The sequence below is a fragment of the Coregonus lavaretus genome (genome assembly GCF_964263955.1).
Source record: "Coregonus lavaretus genome assembly, chromosome: 30".
Lineage (NCBI taxonomy): Eukaryota > Metazoa > Chordata > Actinopteri > Salmoniformes > Salmonidae > Coregonus > Coregonus lavaretus.
In genome coordinates this window covers 22,139,403-22,158,502 of record NC_140017.1, presented here as the reverse complement: position 1 = coordinate 22,158,502, position 19,100 = coordinate 22,139,403, and the positions used below count along the sequence as shown (strand labels likewise).

General features: G+C 45.4%; 1 protein-coding gene across 1 annotated transcript in view; it reads left to right on the top strand.

Annotated features, from left to right (window-relative positions):
* The first annotated feature begins 1,320 nt into the window (after positions 1-1,320).
* The window catches only part of LOC311105831 (vacuolar protein sorting-associated protein 53 homolog), a 36,978-nt gene continuing 19,198 nt past the window's right edge, over positions 1,321-19,100 (top strand). The window contains exons 1-9 of the mRNA XM_084148040.1: positions 1,321-1,441; positions 2,007-2,087; positions 5,493-5,542; positions 5,633-5,699; positions 13,067-13,153; positions 14,124-14,239; positions 14,790-14,909; positions 16,460-16,538; positions 16,694-16,837. Coding sequence (XP_084004166.1) covers positions 1,352-1,441; positions 2,007-2,087; positions 5,493-5,542; positions 5,633-5,699; positions 13,067-13,153; positions 14,124-14,239; positions 14,790-14,909; positions 16,460-16,538; positions 16,694-16,837 — 834 coding nt within the window. The 5' untranslated portion in view covers positions 1,321-1,351. The remainder of the gene's footprint in view (positions 1,442-2,006; positions 2,088-5,492; positions 5,543-5,632; positions 5,700-13,066; positions 13,154-14,123; positions 14,240-14,789; positions 14,910-16,459; positions 16,539-16,693; positions 16,838-19,100) is intronic.

The following is a 19,100-nucleotide window of genomic DNA, read 5'->3' as shown; positions in this document are numbered from 1 at the left end:
AGGTAAAGTTGGGAGAGATGACGTTAAAGTTAAGAAGACAACAGCTAACCATGACATATTGGGTAAATCTACAAGGACATAGGGTTACACATCCTACAAAAAAGGTGCTCCTACAGTGCTGGGAACATGAACAAAATCGGAATACAAGTTTTGGGTGGATAGGCAATGGCATGGCAAGAGAGATGGGGTTGTTTGGGAGGGAGTTTAGCTCCTCTTGGTTCTTCCTGCTATCCCACCTTGGTTGCTCCCTCAGCCAGTGATAGATCTAGGGTTGATTGAGAGGGTAAGAGCTGTTGAGGAAGGAGTAGATTCAGTTGTAAGTGAACATTTAAGAACACAATATTATGCTTTCTTTAATATATTCACAGATGGATCTAAGGACCCTAAAACAGGGAGGACAGGTGCAGCTTTCAGTGTTCCTGATTTTAAGGTGACAATGACAAAAAGAGCAATGGATCATTTATCTGTTTACACAATGGAGTTGTTGGTCATACTCTTGGCTGCAGAGTGGCTGGAGGAGGTGAGGCCAGACAGGGTAGTCATCTGCTCTGACTCCTGTGCAGCACTGATGAGCTTAAATTAATTTCTGTCTCGGAGCAGACAGGATGTAATGTATGAGGTTTTGCAGTGCTTGTATTTGGTGAGATAGATGTTTTTTTTCTGATGTTCCTCTTGGTACCAGCTCGTGGGATTAGAGGGGAATGAGGAGGTGGATGTTATCGCCAAGCAGGCTCTTAAACATCCTAATGTTGAGATTGAATTGTCAATCAGTAAAGCAGAAGCCAAGGGGTTGATGAAAACACTGGTTAGAAACAAATGGCAAGAGTTGTGGAACAGGGAGGGAAAGGGAAGACACCTGTATAAGATTCAGGAAAAGGTGGGAGCAGAGAGGTCCTCAGGCTGAAAGAGAAGGGAGCAAAGTGTAGTCACAAGGCTGAGACAAGGCTCAATAGTACATTGAAATTGGTGGGGAAACATCCGACTGGGAGGTGCGATCATTGTCAGCAGGAGATGGAGACAGTGGAAAACGTTCTATTTCAGTGCCAGAAATATGGGAGGGAAAGGTAGCGATTGTTATTCGATTTGAGGGGTAATGGGGTTGAAGAGCCAAGATTAAGTGCACTGCTGGGGAAATCTTCAGGGGATGTAGCATTTAATTATGTATTTCGTTTCCTTAGGAAGATTAGAATATTGGGTAGGATTTAGACCTTCCCTGTCTCTGGTCCACACTCCAGTCCAGTTGGTGGCGGTAATGCACCTTAATGTTGGTTGCCAACCGTCATGTAAAACCACAGAAGATGAAGAAGGAAGTGACCTGCCTCGGCTTTCTGCGGTAGCTAGCTAGCTGTGCATGATGATGGAGGAGGAAGAATTTGAATTTGCGGAGGATTTGGAGGCTATTTTGCACCTTACTCCAGAGGTGCAGTTGGCCATCGAACAGGTAATCATGTGCTAAGAAGGATAGTTTCTTATCTACAATGAAAATGATAGGCTGTATTCAGGCATGAGCTAGATAGCTAGCTAACCTAACGTTAGCTGTGTTATCCTAGTTAGCTACTAGCTAGCTACATTAGGATTGTCAGCTGTTTTAGCGAACTTTGCGTATAGTTAGATACGTTTTTTTCAATACATGTCAACAGTCATCATTGTCTTTGTGAAGTTTTGTAATTCTAGCTAGCTTAGTTTTGTACAAAAACATCACCCTCTCCTTTAATAAAAGCCATACAGGTTGCCACCCCCTTTCCTGTCATCGAAACTCTGACACTTAGCTAGCTAGTTACAGTGTAACGATAGAACATTATCTGAAAATGTCATTAGTGCAATGCATGAAATCAGTCTTCTTTACGAAATACATGCTGTCATGGTTGTTGATTCTAATTAATTAGGAACACTGTTTACTAGGCTAGCTACATAGATAGTAACTAACTATTAACCACTGTATAGGCTAGCTGTTAAGCAATGAAGAACCAACAAAGTATTTATTGAGTAATATTTATATGCCTCAGGTTTTCCCCAGTCAAGACCCATTGGACAGAGCAGATTTTAATGCTGTGGAATACATCAATACATTGTTTCCCACTGAGCAGGTAAGACTGGAGTCCTTCACTTAACAGAAACTAAAGTCCTTTTATGTTACACCAAGGCTCTAGTCTTGGGTATTAATTCGGAGTTCCTAAGCTATATATTTCATATGTATGTTGTTACATGATGATAAAAAGTTATAGTCTAGCAGCTGGCTGACACCAAACTCGAAGTCTTCCTGACTTCAGTCTGTAAAGGGACCCTAAAAACACGCCACTTAAATACAGCTACGAAGTGACTTTTCTTAGCAGGTTAGGTGAGCATTTTCCCTAACACTTTTCCTAACCTTAACCTAATTATCCTAACCTGCTGTGTAAGTTCTCCTAACCTGCTGCGTAAGTTCTCCTAACCTGCTTTGAAAAAGTAACTTACGGTCGTAGTTGTATTGAAGTGGCGTGTTTATAGGGAATCTCATCTGGAAAGGCTCCTTGATGTTATAGGCATGATCCATCGATTTACTGATTGAGGGGATTCGATTAAGCTGGCGTGTGTTGAACCGGGCTATGGCCTGCCACGTTACCGTGCAAAGCTGTTTAGGGAGGTGCGCCCTGCTTGTATCGAACAGACCTTTGTTTTGGTAGGCCATACACATTTTATTAAATGTTTAACAGATTAATATTTTTGAAAAGTGAGGCAAACAAGCAAACCTTTTTTTGTCATGTTGTCAACAAGGCAGCATGATGCATCGTTCAGAAACATACATCTCTTTTCCATACAATATATGTTCACATTTTCTAACTATTTTTCATTGGTAAGGCATTGGTAAAGCATTTTTATCAAAAGCAATCACTTTTACAGTGGGGAGAACAAGTATTTGATACACTGCCGATTTTGCAGGTTTTCCTACTTACAAAGCATGTAGAGGTCTGTAATTTTTATCATAGTTACACTTCAACTGCGAGAGACGGAATCTAAAACACAAATCCAGAAAATCACATTGTATGATTTTTAAGTAATTAATTTGCATTTTATTGCATGACATAAGTATTTGATACATCAGAAAAGCAGAACTTAATATTTGGTACAGAAACCTTTGTTGGCAATTACAGAGATCATGTGTTTCCTGTAGGTCTTGACCAGGTTTGCACACACTGCAGCAGGGATTTTGGCCATACAGACCTTCTCCAGATCCTACAGGTTTCGGGACTTTCAGCTCCCTCCAAAGATTTTCTATTGGGTTCAGGTCTGGAGACTGGCTAGGCCACTCCAGGACCTTGAGATGCTTCTTACAGAGCCACTCCTTAGTTGCCCTGGCTGTATGTTTCAGGTCGTTGTCATGCTGGAAGACCCAGCCATGACCCATCTTCAATGCTCTTACTGAGGGAAGGAGGTTGTTGGCCAAAATCTCGCGATACATGGCCCCATCCATCCTCCCCTCAATACGGTGCAGTCGTCCTGTCCCCTTTGCAGAAAAGCATCCCCAAAGAATGACGTTTCCACCTCTATGATTCACGGTTGGGATGGTGTTCTTGGGGTTGTACTCATCCTTCTTCTTCCTCCAAACACGGCGAGTGGAGTTTAGACCAAAAAGCTCTATTTTTGTCTCATCAGACCACATGACCTTCTCCCATTCCTCTTCTGGATCATCCAGATGGTCATTGACAAACTTCAGACGGGCCTGGACATGCGCTGGCTTGAGCAGGGGGACCTTGCGTGCGCTGCAGGATTTTAATTCATGACGGCCTAGTGTGTTACTAATGGTTTTCTTTGAGACTGTGGTCCCAGCTCTCTTCAGGTCATTGACCAGGTCCTGCCGTGTAGTTCTGGGCTGCTCCCTCACCTTCCTCATGATCATTGATGCCCCACGAGGTGAGATCTTGCATGGAGCCCCAGACCGAGGGTGATTGACCGTCATCTTGAACTTGGGGAACCATTTTCTAATAATTGCGCCAACAGTTGTTGCCTTCTCACCAAGCTGCTTGCCTATTGTCCTGTAGCCCATCCCAGCCTTGTGCAGGTCTACAATTTTATCCCTGATGTCCTTACACAGCTCTCTGGTCTTGGCCATAGTGGAGAGGTTGGAGTCTGTTTGAGTGTGTGGACAGGTGTCTTTTATACAGGTAACAAGTTCAAACAGGTGCAGTTAATACAGGTAATGAGTGGAGAACAGGAGGGCTTCTTAAAGAAAAACGAACAGGTCTGTGAGAGCCGGAATTCTTACTGGTTGGTATGTGATCAAATACTTATGTCATGCAATAAAATGCAAATGAATTACTTAAAAATCATACAATGTGATTTTTCTGGATTTTTGTTTTAGATTCCGTCTCTCACAGTTGAAGTGTACCTATGATAAAAATTACAGACCTCTACATGCTTTGTAAGTAGGAAAACCTGCAAAATCGGCAGTGTATCAAATACTTGTTCTCCCCACTGTACATGTGAAAACACAGAATCCTACTCATTACGCCACATGCTTAACCTATGTCACTTTTGTTTTGAGCCGACTTCGCCGTCGGCCAGAATGAGACACCTGGCTGATGCCCGGGAGCCAGCCCAGTTCCAAACCGAATGCAATCAACGCTAACCCAGTTCACCCATGGCATGCCCGGGGTATTAATCAAATCCCCTCATTTGTTCTCTTCTGTGTCTTTCTCACTAAAACAGCCACATCGGCCACACACAGCCCCGATCGCCGACCCCTTCCAATACAACCGTTGAATTTTCAAATCCAAACAATGATAGATAAAACACAAATATATTGTCAGATACACCGGATAGGTGCAGTGCATTGTGTTCTTTTCACCCCCCCCCCCCAGGGAAAATCCTCCAGGTCTCAACCCCCCTAGGGGGAAAAAAACTTTTGCGAGAACCAATCAAGGTTCAAACAAATTCTTGTGTGAATATGGCACCAACAAACTGACTTCTGTGCACAGGCCAGTGTCACAGCTGTCCCTCGCTATGGACCACGTGAGTCTCGTCAGCCAGGCTTAAAAGGCCATACAAATGTAAAAATCTGAAAAATTGCACGATCATAGCAAAGATAATGTCCTCAAGCTACCAGTAAAGAGATACACAACTTCCTCTTTGATTATGGCTGAACTATCTCTTTTAGCCTCCCCACGATGCTAAAATCTCTTGATTAGGTCGCTAAGTGTCGAAATAACGATGCTATAGTATTTTTAAAAAGTGTCTACTTATTTTTCTTTTGTTGCTTGCTCAGCACACTTTTCAAAAAATGAAATTCATTAAACATTTAGTAAAATGTGTATGGCCTAGCAAAACAAAGGTCTGATTGATCTAGTCGAAAGTAATTATCATGTTGACATGCCCACTAGATGGTGCTGCCTGCGTACCTTTGTAACATTAGAAAAGGATCCTTCATCATCCAAATCAGTCCATACAACTTGGTTTTGTGTGGGGAGTAGATTTTGGTCAATTCATAATCATGATACCCCTGTGTTTCCTCATAGTCACTGGCTAATATAGATGATGTGGTCAACAAGATCCGTCTGAAGATTCGGTGAGTGACCTCACGTTGTAGTGTTTTGGTTGAAGTTTTTTTTAGATGAGTTTGACATATTATTATTGTTTGTGTGTGTGTGTGTTTCAGGCGTCTGGATGACAACATCAGGACGGTGGTGAGAGGCCAGACCAACGTGGGCCAGGATGGCAGACAGGTGAGGGAGGGGAACCTGTTGTTCTTGGTTAATTTTCCTAGAAACTGCACCTGACTCTGTGTAAATATTTAGGTTGTTGGTTGTTATTGATGAGCTAATTAAGAACTAAGTTGTGTGCATGTGTCAGCGCATGTGTGCATGTTTGGAAGGGGGGTGGGGGTAATGTGTGTGTGTGTGGCAGTGTTTTGTTATGCTTGGCTTTAAGCACTGGGCTCAGCGACAGCATGCTTTGACAGATGAATAGCAGTAGCAGCTTACTGTGAGACCCAGTAGGGCCTTTTGGTGGAGAGAGCGAGACAGGCAGCCAGCCAGTCAGTCTACACTGGCGGGCCCCCACAGAGGGTTGACTTTGGGGCAACAAGACTGTAGCATGTTGCTGCTGCCTCAGTCTCACACTGACTGTACCACACCTGCTGTTTCTCACATGCCATCGCGCGCACACACACACACACACACATCACCCCTCCAACAGACTGGTGAATTGAGATGATGTTTTGCAACCTTTTCCCCAGGATTACTCCTCCTAACCCGGACCAATATGTCGGTGCTCCTTTTTCTGTTTTTCTGTCTTCACTAATGCCATGGAAAAGGACAGGATGAGTCAGAACCATCTCATTCCCTACTGTTAGAACTACTGCTGTCTTAAAGGAAAAGATTACCCTTCATTATTCAGGGATTACATTTGGACCTGTGGTTTGGTGTCCCGCCGTTTCTCGTCTGAGAGCATCGGGAAAAACCCTTGATTTAACGCAGACTCTCGCTCTGTCAGGGAACTGTGGTTTTGAGGGGAACGTGACACCTGATGGGGGAGCTGTTTCTGTGTGTGTGTTGTTGTTGTTGTTGTTGTTGTTGTTGTTGTTGCATGTTTCTGGGATGGTGGTCCGGTCCTGCTCTGTTACCACTGAATTATCGGAAGTGTTCTGGACAGAATCCACTAACACATTGGGGTTGGTAGGCACGGCAAGCATACTGTACTGTACCATTGGGTTTCTGGTCTGGTGGTCTCGTAGCTGAGGCCCACTGAAACATCCACATCTCCCACAGAGCTGAGGGAAAATCCTATCTGGAGACAGAAATGTGGAGAGGTGGTCATTACAGCCAGAGATGGAAACTGAGAGCAAGAGAAAAGGACTTAAAAAGTCGTTGGGTTGGGGCCACTTGATTTAGCTCGCCTGGGGCACTAGTTTGGTAGAGTGTGTCCGAAGGTGCCAAATCCACTTCTTAATTGAGCGCTAGTATTTCCCTTGTATTTAGTCTGTAGGGGCAACAGACTGGCAGTGATCAGCAGAGCAGGGTGGGGATGGAGATGTCTGCTTCAGATACCCAGGCCCAGTCCCCAAGGAAGGGGTGGATGGAATCAGAATGCCAGGGATATTTGTAGCAGATGGGGGAATTTGGGTGTATGTAGGTGGGGGTGGGTGCATATGAGTCTTAGAGCTAGGAGGGGGCTCTTTTGATGTTGTTGTTTATGATTTGAATGAATTACACGCACACACACATTTCATTCCATTCAGTCTCTTCTTTCTTGTCTAAGCAGTTCTGACTGGTTTGTTGTTGTTAGCCAGCTCTTCTACTAAGCATCTGTCAAAAGCAGCTACAAGTGGTTTGTCTGTCCAGCCCATCATCATGGTAACATGGACCAGAAGGCCAAACATGTCTCACTCTGGCTCACTGCAGTTTAAACTGCCTGAATCCCAAGTAAACTCTAGTTGCTTCCATTCCTCCCCATTCTTTTTAGTCTTTACAGTCTCACAGTAAACCATTTATATGTGATTAATAAGTCGCTCTCAGACATACTGTTGTTCTCCTGATTATAAAACTTTGCAGCCAAAATAAAAATAGTAACTATTTCTTCCCTGAGGAAATTGATTCATTGTTCTCAACAAGCTTATTGTGGGTGCATGGAGTCAGTATGGGAGAGTGAGTGGCGGAGGCTCTGTGTTGGGGGAGGGTGGGGCGCTTGCATAGCTCAGTCACCATAGCCATTATTCAGCTATGAACCGTACCTTTCCCATGTGCAGCTGGATGTCCCCACATGGTCAGTTCAGCTGTGGAGCTTTATGGTCATCAATGAGGCAGCGGGTGGGGATCCGGCCGGCCTGCATGTGGATGGGTTATAGCTATTGTGTGTGTGTGCTCATGCCTGCGGATGTCATGTGTGCGCATACAGATGTCTTACGTGTGTGTGTTGCAGATTTCTTACTGTAGCTCCTGGCATCTGGATGTACTTATTAGGAACACTGAGACGGAATGGGAACCTCCTTGAGAAGCAAACATAACATACATGTTTAATCTAAACTCAGGAAGGGAAGTTTACTGCTTCAAGTTGGGTTCTCTGCTCTTTTATCTGCTGTGTATCCCTTCCTGTCTTTTCTTTGTCTCTCACCTTATTGTCTACTTACATGGAAATTCATTTTGTGACCTCCGCATACAAACACAACACTATATATTACATGCAGTACGGAAAACTCTTGATTACTCTCTTCCTCTCTCTCTCTCTTTCTTTCCCTCTCTCATTCTTTGTTTGATGTTCGTCTCAGTTGATGTGTTGCCGTTGCCTTTTCCTCAAAACAAAATGAACATATCCTTTAACACTGGGTTAATGTGATGGTTACCATGTAATTTGGACACATGAGTGACCCACCCAACCACAGAAATAGAATGACTAGAATGGACATGCCCATACAAATCAAGCATCCAGCTGTTTATACTGGATTCTCAATGGCTTTGCCCTCTCCTGTAATATACCAGAACATATTTCTGTCCCTGTTATTATGGAGTACTTTGTGCAGAGAATAGGCTACCTCATGTGGCCTGTTTGATTTATAAACAAATGTGTGTGATTGTTCAGTCTGATAAGAGCTTGGTACATATGAAGAATGCCTCGTATGCTGTTTATTGCATGTTCAAAAAGTCTTCATTCACTATGTACAACCTAGGCCTAAACTACAGGGTCTATGGATAGGAGGAATGCGTGACTTGTCATTGTGGGGTACATCCACAGCTCTTCATATCTGTCAGTGGAATGAAACCCCCCCTCTAACCGCCCCCTGCCTTCCCCTCCTCCTCCAAAAATCCCCAAATGGAGTCCACATGTGTGGCAGGCAGTGCTCTATTTCTGCAGGGTTGAAATGTGGCCTGTCCCCGTCTGGGACTGGGTTGGAACAGGGGATGGATGTGGGCGTAGTAGAGAGAGATAGCGATCTCAGCCAGGCAGAAGTGTGCTGGGCTGCGGTCTCCCCACTCCCTTCCCAATGCTCAGACGCTTGGGCGATTAGGCTAAATGCAGGAAATTAACGAGGAGAGGGGCCAGACATGCTGGCTCACCGAGCAGCTTCTCCAGTCTAATTCTTTATCAGGGTCTTCAGGCTATGGGCATATTTCTGTCCCTGTTATTATGGAGTACTTTGTGCAGAGAATAGGCTACCTCATGTGGCCTGTTTGATTTATAAACAAATGTGTGTGATTGTTCAGTCTGATAAGAGCTTGGTACATATGAAGAATGCCTCGTATGCTGTTTATTGCATGTTCAAAAAGTCTTCATTCACTATGTACAACCTAGGCCTAAACTACAGGGTCTATGGATAGGAGGAATGCGTGACTTGTCATTGTGGGGTACATCCACAGCTCTTCATATCTGTCAGTGGAATGAAACCCCCCCTCTAACCGCCCCCTGCCTTCCCCTCCTCCTCCAAAAATCCCCAAATGGAGTCCACATGTGTGGCAGGCAGTGCTCTATTTCTGCAGGGTTGAAATGTGGCCTGTCCCCGTCTGGGACTGGGTTGGAACAGGGGATGGATGTGGGCGTAGTAGAGAGAGATAGCGATCTCAGCCAGGCAGAAGTGTGCTGGGCTGCGGTCTCCCCACTCCCTTCCCAATGCTCAGACGCTTGGGCGATTAGGCTAAATGCAGGAAATTAACGAGGAGAGGGGCCAGACATGCTGGCTCACCGAGCAGCTTCTCCAGTCTAATTCTTTATCAGGGTCTTCAGGCTATGGGCAATACTCGGCATGTGTGTAGGTTATGTGTGTGTTCTTGGTATTGGTTGTTTGATTGGGCCTCAGGCTGTTATGAATGAGGGGCTTTGGAATTAGTATTCTGTTGGGTTCTTAAGGTGGTTAGAGATAGTTTGTCTCTAGGGGCCTGTTTGAATCAAAATAACATCCTCCCTCCCTCCCTCCCTGAGGTAATCACAGACCTGAGCGGGTTGGATTGGTGAAAGCAGTTATGGTTGAGACCTTGCTTTCACTTATTCAATCAGGTATAGATCAGTCAATGGTAAGCTCAAGGAAGTGAGGCGGAAAGGAAGCATTTTGTAAAGTATTCAAAGTATGTTGATGGTCCTGGCCAGTAGCAACCCTCAACAGGTCATGATCGACCAAGGTTCTCAGCTTCCTGCCCCTGACTTTCCTATATTTTTCCTGGTAACAGATAGACTACATGGTTACTATCAGAGCCTGCCCTGCATGCCCACTCGTTTAACTGAGAGGTGTGTCCACACCCAGGAAGTCTGCCTGTGACCTTGAGTCTGGCTCTGTGACCCTGTCATCATGCTAGGCCTCTAAACAGAAGAGATGCTGCTTCCTGCAGAGACTAAAAGGAATCCACCGCTGTCAACAACGCAGATTGTGTGTGAGAGTGTATGAGTAAGAGAGCGTGTGTGTGTGTGTGTTTGCCCTGTCTATCCACTTGTGTTTTTGAAGAGCCTTGTAAAAGTGGTACATTCCTTGGGCAGCTGGTGCCGGCTGTTAGGATTCCATCTGTGTGAGAGGGAGAGGAGAGCCCCCCCACACGCACACACAGACACTCCACGCTGGGACCAGTGTTGGGACCAGCTACCCCCAATTACCCTGGCATCGGATGGCAGTGCCAAAGCCCAGCTGAGTGGCCTAAAAACATTAGATAGCAATTAGTTTACTTATTTGTGAAAGAAGCACCACTCTGCTCACCTCCACCCTGATTGTTCCAATAATTAGTGGCCAAACACTAGTCACTAGGCCTACATTTTGAGAGGGTTGGAGATACATACACTGCTCAAAAAAATAAAGGGAACACTAAAATAACACATCCTAGATCTGAATGAATGAAATAATCTTATTAAATACTTTTTTCTTTACATAGTTGAATGTGCTGACAACAAAATCACACAAATGATCAATGGAAATCAAATGTATCAACCCATGGAGGTCTGGATTTGGAGTCACACTCAAAATTAAAGTGGAAAACCACACTACAGGGTGATCCAACTTTGATGTAATGTCCTTAAAACAAGTGAAAATGAGGCTCAGTAGTGTGTGTGGCCTCCACGTGCCTGTATGACCTCCCTACAACGCCTGGGCATGCTCCTGATGAGGTGGCGGATGGTCTCCTGAGGGATCTCCTCCCAGACCTGGACTAAAGCATCCGCCAACTCCTGGACAGTCTGTGGTGCAACGTGGCGTTGGTGGATGGAGCGAGACATGATGTCCCAGATGTGCTCAATTGGATTCAGGTCTGGGGAACGGGCGGGCCAGTCCATAGCATCAATGCCTTCCTCTTGCAGGAACTGCTGACACACTCCAGCCACATGAGGTCTAGCATTGTCTTGCATTAGGAGGAACCCAGGGCCAACCGCACCAGCATATGGTCTCACAAGGGGTCTGAGGATCTCATCTCGGTACCTAATGGCGGTCAGGCTACCTCTGGCGAGCACATGGAGGGCTGTGCCACCCCACACCATGACTGACCCACCGCCAAACCGGTCATGCTGGAGGATGTTGCAGGCAGCAGAACGTTCTCCACGGCGTCTCCAGACTCTGTCACGTCTGTCACGTGCTCAGTGTGAACCTGCTTTCATCTGTGAAGAGCACATGGCGCCAGTGGCGAATTTGCCAATCTTGGTGTTCTCTGGCAAATGCCAAACGTCCTGCACGGTGTTGGGCTGTAAACACAAACCCAACCTGTGGACGTCGGGCCCTCATACCACCCTCATGGAGTCTGTTTCTGACTGTTTGAGCAGACACATGCACATTTGTGGCCTGCTGGAGGTCATTTTGCAGGGCTCTGGCAGTGCTCCTCCTGCTCCTCCTTGCACAAAGGCGGAGGTAGCAGTCCTGCTGCTGGGTTGTTGCCCTCCTACGGCCTCCTCCACGTCTCCTGATGTACTGGCCTGTCTCCTGGTAGCGCCTCCATGCTCTGGACACTACGCTGACAGACACAGCAAACCTTCTTGCCACAGCTCGCATTGATGTGCCATCCTGGATGAGCTGCACTACCTGAGCCACTTGTGTGGGTTGTAGACTCCGTCTCATGCTACCACTAGAGTGAAAGCACCGCCAGCATTCAATAGTGACCAAAACATCAGCCAGGAAGCATAGAAACTGAGAAGTGGTCTGTGGTCACCACCAGAAAACCAGTCCTTTATTGGGGGTGTCTTGCTAATTGCCTATAATTTCCACCTGTTGTCTATTCCATTTGCACAACAGCATGTGAAATTTATTGTCAATCAGTGTTGCTTCCTAAGTGGACAGTTTGATTTCACAGAAGTGTGATTGACTTGGAGTTACATTGTGTTGTTTAAGTGTTCCCTTTATTTTTTTGAGCAGTGTATTTTGACCAGAGTTGCACTTTTTTTGACATTTTGCTTGACACCCCTCTCTGATGGGTCTCATTGATGCTGTCATAAGCGATGTTATAACGCATGTCATGAGCAGGTCCTCTGGCTATTCCACTAGCCAGTCAGTCAGTCTATAACATGGGTTGTTGGGGTTCAAATGCATGGCTATTGGGTTGGGAATGGGTAGTAGGATATCTCTCTCTGTGTGCAGCTGCTGGCAGTAGGGAGAGACCGCTCTTCTTACCGACTGGAATGTGAGAGCAAACTGTGGGAGAGGTTTCTCATCCCCACGCCGTTCCTTCTGGTTTCTCATCATGCCATTTTGTTTGGTTTTCCATCCCCCTGCTGAGGTGCCTATAAATACGACCTGACGAGGAAGAGAGGAGAATAGCATGACTCCAGAATGTCCCTGGTTCTTCCTACTAAACAATATATAGTGATGGGGTTGATTAGCCTGTAATCTAGAAACCCAGAGTCAAATTCTTGCGTGAACACCAGCCTCTAAATAGCCTGGTCCCAGGTCTATTTTTCTGTCTTGCCAACTCCTATGGCCATTGTCACGCCAAACAAACAGATCCGGGACAAGGCTAGGGGATGATAGAGAAGTTGAAAGTAATCCTTCTTGGCCTTAGTGCTAGATGTCAACTACATCCCACTCAATGTCTAAAGAGATGTCTGCCAGAAAGTAAACTTGTTTAGAGAGTGCTGGTACCTACATTATCTCTTTTCAAACCTGTCTCTCCTGTCTCTTCTTTCTCTCTCTCCCTCCCAGGCACTGGAGGAGGCCCAGGTAGCCATCGGCCAGCTCTTTGGCAAAATCAAAGACATTAAGGACAAGGCTGAGAAATCTGAGCAAATGGTGAGTAAACAAACAAAACACAGCCAGACTCCCCCACAGGAGCCATCTTGTCTACCCTGTCTAAAGCTTGAGGGTGCCCCTGTTTGTTTGTGTGTGTATGACTGAGGGTGCCCCCTGGGGGACTCTGACATCCTGTAGAGACATACACTGTGCTGGTATTATAAGTGGAGGTAATGCACCTGCTGTGTGTGGGTTGGTTCTTCTATCCTTGTGCGGACCTAAAGTCCGATAGTAAAACAAGGAGAATTCTCCCTCTGAGGACAAAGGCTATTTTAAGCTTAGGGTTAAGAGGTTTTGGGTTTGGGTTAAGGTTAGGGTTAGGGAAAATAGGATTTTGAATGGAAATGTATTTTAGGTCCCCATGAGGATAGAAGAACATAATGTGCGTGCGGGGGGGGGGGTGTCACAGGAAGGCTGCTGGGCTGGGTGGATAAAGAGGGAGAGAGGAACAATGGAGAGGAACCCCTCCCTCAATGGGTATGTTGTAGCAATTATGTCTCAACTCAAACAGGTGTCTTATTACTCTTTCTCTTCCATCTCCCCTCCTCGCCCCCCCCCTTCTGTCTGTCTCTCTCTCTCGCTGTCTCTCTCTCTTCTCTTCTCTCTCTCACTTTCTCGCTTTCTCTCGCTCTCTCGCTTTCTTTCTCTCTCTCTCTCTCTCTCTCTCTCTCGCTGTCTCTCTCTCTCTTCTCTTCTCTCTCTCGCTTTCTTTCTTTCCCTCTCTCTCTCCTCTCTCTCACCCCTCGTCTCCGTCTCTCTCACCCGTCTGCCCTCCCTCTCTCCCCCCTTCTATCTCCTTTCTCTGTCCCTTCATCCTCTCTCTCCCTCCTCTCTGCTCCTCACACTCTCTTCCTGGTCTCTCTCCCTCCTCTCCGCTCCTCACGCTCTCTTCCTGGTCTCTCTCCCTCCTCTCCGCTCCTCACTCTCTCCCACCCACCCACCCACCGCTCCCTCTTTCTCTATCTCTCAGGTCAAGGAGATAACGCGGGACATCAAACAGCTGGACCATGCTAAGCGTCACCTGACCACCTCCATCACCACCCTCAACCACCTGCACATGCTGGCTGGGGGCGTGGACTCTCTAGAGTGGGTACTCACAGTGCCACCTATGGGCGTGGAGGAGAGGGTAAACTGTGGGCCGCAACCCATAGTTTGAAAAGCACCAATCTAGAAGTATACAGGGATTAATCCTAAATGAAATACTTGTGGGCGACTCAGACTTTCTTGTAATACATGCATTGATGTCAATGGAAGATTTGTGTGAAAATGTAGCTCTGTATGTGCATCTCGAGTTAGGAGTTGGCAAATAGAAAGGAATACAAAAGATAATTGGAAACCTTTGTGCACTGTTAATGCCTCAAGCCAAGGTGCTGGGTTTGGCACATATACCATTGACTACATGCCCCGTGTAGCTCAGTTGGTAGAGCATAGCGCTTGCAACACCAGGGTTGTGGGTTCGTTTCCCACGGGGGGACAGTATGAAAAAATGAATGCACTCACTAACTGTAAGTCGCTCTGGATAAGAGCGTCTGCTAAATGACTTAAATGTAAATGTTGAAGTGGCTACTTGTATGTGTAGCCACTAGACAGAACTCTAAGCTAGAACTGCAGGTGATGTGTTCTGTGTGTGTCCCAGGGCCATGACGAGGAAGAGGCAGTATGGAGAGGTGGCTAACCTGCTACAGGGGGTGGTCAACGTGCTGGAACACTTCCACAAATACATGGGCATCCCTCAGATCAGACAGCTCTCAGAGAGGTAACCATACACGCACGCAAATGCACACACCCACGCACATGCACACACACACAATGCTCAAACACGGGCAACACATTCCCTTTCTGAACTGACCATAACTCTGTACCAGTAATACTGTACGGAAACACTCAGTATTTCAAACAAACACAGCTCCAACTTGCAAACCAACCACTGCATGCATGCCTCATACTGTATTTCCCAGTGACCTCAATTTTCCTGTCATTATTGTATTCATTCCTAACTCCAGTTTTTTTTCTTGGTGCTCTCCTAAACTGTAGAGGCTGAAGCCAGCCCAGGCCTGTAGAGCCCAGAGGTATTCTGTTGTGCTCATCAGAATCAGATCCTGTTTTATATTTACTGAGGAGAGGAGGCTGCAGAAATACACAGGAAAGAAATGTACTGAATAGGAACTCCTTTATGCAGACATTTTTTTCCACTGAGGGCTCGGGCTGTGCTTTCCTCCGGCTGGGTGTGTTTGAGAGAGTGTCTTTGTGTGTGTGTGTGTGTGTGTGTGTGTGTGTGTGTGTGTGTGTGTGTGTGTGTGTGTGTGTGTGTGTGTGTGTGTGTGTGCCAGAGAGGAAAAGTGTGTTTGAGAGAGTGAGAGTGTTTCTGTGTGTGTGTGTATGCGTGTGTGGTCTTGTGTGTGTGATTGAAAAAGTAGGCCTTTGTCCTCCCTCTTCTTTCCCCTTCACAGGAACAGTTCTGGGGTGTGTTAAGCACTAGTCCAGACCCATACCAGAGTAAGGTCTGTGATCAGCCCTCAACCCAGCTAGTCCCTGTGTCTCTCTGGCCGGGGGAGCTAGCTAGGCTATCTGCTCTGTTTGCTTTGGAGTGGATGATAAAAACAAGAATTTAGGAGAGTAAGGAAGTGTGTTTGTGTGTGTGTGTGTGGGAGGGGTCATTTAATGTTTTTTTCTTCCATAAACTTTTATGTTTATCCAGACTTGTGTGTGTGTTTCCAATGTCCATCAAAGCCACCCACACACTCTCTGACCACACTGCTTTGTTATCTGGAAAAGGGTAAATGGGAAATACGGAACACAGAGTCTTCAGAAGAAATTGACAAACATACGGATGGATGACCAGACAGAGGGACAGCTGTAGCGTGGGTCTGACTGATTGTCAGGTGCATCTGCAGGGCACTGCCTTCCCTGTGGCATGGCATCCATCTTGTTTTATTCTGGAAGGTCTTCTTGTTGCTCTAGGATTGGACTCAAAATGCCCCACCAGATTCACTCTTCACATTAGGCCAGTGGTTCTAGTTCTCACCATGGAACTATGTGCTGTACTGTGTGACCCAATAAACACTTCTGGAATTTCTCTGACCCAATGAGTAAACAAAACCACTGGACCAAGTCATGCCAGTTTTGCCACAGCCCGAAACCAGTCAGTCACAACTTACCAGTGGGTCCCTGTCAACCTAGCTACCATTTGGGAAACCATTTCATTATGAAAATATCTACTGTTATGCTACACCAGCTCTAAACCCAGCTCCAGCTTTCATGATCAATGTTTTCTCAATGTTTCTCCACTGTTTGTGTTATCCACAGGGTGAAAGCGGCCCAAAGCGAGCTGGGGACTCAGATCCTTGCAGACTTCGAAGAGGCCTTCCCCACACAGGGGTCAAAGGTGAACTATGAATGCCTTGTGTGCTGTCATATGTGCTCCATTAAACAATTGTATGTGTATATGTATGACTATACATTATATAATGTATTTAATGTATTTTTTAATTGTATGTGTGTTAACCCAAGGTATTTTGTGTGTGTACTCTATATCCCCAGAGGGCAGGGGGACCCAGTAATGTTCTGAGGGATGCCTGTCTGGTGGCCAACGTCTTGGACCCTCGCATCAAACAGGAGATCATCAAGAAGTTCATCAGACAGCACCTCTCTGAGTACATGGTGCTCTTCCAGGAGAACCAGGATGTAAGTTTGTTTATTGTACTGCTAAGCATTAAAGTAGAACTGACAGCGTTTTAGCAACAAAATCTTATTAAAATCTGTTCATGTACACCCCCAGGAAGAATTTAATTTTCTGACCAGCGAGCACTTAGATATGGTCATTTTCACGTTTTCATAAATTAATAGAATGTTTGGGAATGACGTATAGAAAGGCATTTGTGAAAATTCTATAGAAATACAGTTGAAGTCGGAAGTTTACATACACCTTAGCCAAATACATTTAAACTCAGTTTTTCACAATTCCTGACATTTAATCCTAGTAAAAATTCCCTGTCTTAGGTCAGTTAGGATCACCACTTTATTTTAAGAATGTGAAATGTCAGAATAATAGTAGAGAATGATTTATTTCAGCTTGTATTTCTTTCAGCACATTCCCAGTGGATTAGAAGTTTATATACACTCAATTAGTATTTGGTAGCATTGCCTTTAAATTGTTTAACTTGGGTCAAACGTTTCGGTTAGCCTTCCACAAGCTTCCTACATTAAGTTGGGTGAATTTTGGCCCATTCCTCCTGACAGAGCTGGTGTAACTGAGTCAGGTTTGTAGGCCTCCTTGCTCGTACACGCTTTTTCAGTTCTGCCCACACATTTTCTCTATGATTGAGGTCAGGGCTTTGTGATGGCCACTCCAATACCTTTACTTTGTTGTCCTTAAGCCATTTTGCCACAACTTTGGAAGTATGCTTGGGGTCATTGTCCTTTTGGAAGACCATTTGCGACCAAGCTTTAACTTCCTGACTGATGTCTTGAGATGTTGCTTCAATATATCCACATCATTTTCCTTCCTCATGATGCCATCTATTTTGTGAAGTGCACCAGTCTCTCCTGCAGCAAAGCACCCCCACAGCATGATGCTGCCACCCCCATGCTTCACGGTTGGGATGGTGTTCTTCGGCTTGCAAGCACCCCCCTTTTCCTCCAAACATAACGATGGTCATTATGGCCAAACAGTTCTATTTTGGTTTCATCAGACCAGAGGACATTTCTCCAAAAAGCACGATCTTTGTCCCTATGTGCAGTTGCAAACCATAGTCTGGTTTTTTTATGGCGGTTTTGGAGCAGTGGCTTCTTCCTTGCTGAGCGGCCTTTCAGGTTATGTCGATATAGGACTCGTTTTACTGTGGATATAGATAATTTTGTACCTGTTTCCTCCAGCATCTTCACAAGGTCCTTTGCTGTTATTCTGGGATTGATTTGCACTTTTCGCACCAAAGTACGTTAATCTCTAGGAGACAGAACGCGTCTCCTTCGTGAGCGGTATGACAGCTGCGTGGTCCCATGGTGTTGATACTTGCGTACTATTGTTTGTACAGATGAATGTGGTACCTTCAGGCGTTTGGAAATTGCTCCCAAGGATGAACCAGACTTGTGGAGGTCTACAATTTCTCTTCTGAGGTCTTGGCTGATTTCTTTTGATTTTCCCATGATGTCAAGCAAAGAGGCACTGAGTTTGAAGGTAGGCCTTGAAATACATCCACAGATACACCTCCAATTGACTCGAATTATGTCAATTAGCCTATCAGAAGCTTCTAAAGCCATGACATCATTTTCTGGAATTTTCCGAGCTGTTTAAAGGCACAGTCAACTTAGTGTATGTAAACTTCTGACCCACTGGAATTGTGATACAGTGAATTATAAGTGAAATAATCTGTCTGTAAACAATTGTTGGAAAAATTACTTGTGTCATGCACAAAGTAAATGTCCTAACTGACTTGCCAAAATTACGGTTTGTCAACAAGAAATTTGTGGAGTGGTTGAAAAACGAGTTTTAATAACTCCAACCTAAGTGTATGTAAACTTCCGACTTCAACTGTATAGAGTGGAAAAGCGGCCGTGCGTTTGGACAATTAATAGACACTGCAGTAAATAAAACCTAATAAAAACATCGGTCTTGTCCATGACCGGAGTCTATGCATAACGGTGCGCCATAGCCAATCAGAGCTACAGTAGGCCTATATGCAAATAAGCCATTTGCCACATGGGCCTGACATTCACTTTGAACTGGACTGTGTGTTTACAGGGTGTAGCAACAGCGCAACTTCAGATCATTAGAACGCATTTGCCAAAAGCAACAAAATACACCTGAATAGATTTCTGCAAATGTGTAAATACCATGGGTGTCCTCTTATATTAGGGAACTTCACACATCCTATTGATCAAACAACCACGAAAAGGTAGGCTATCTCTACCTCAGTTGCCTATGCACATCAACAAGATCAACAACTAA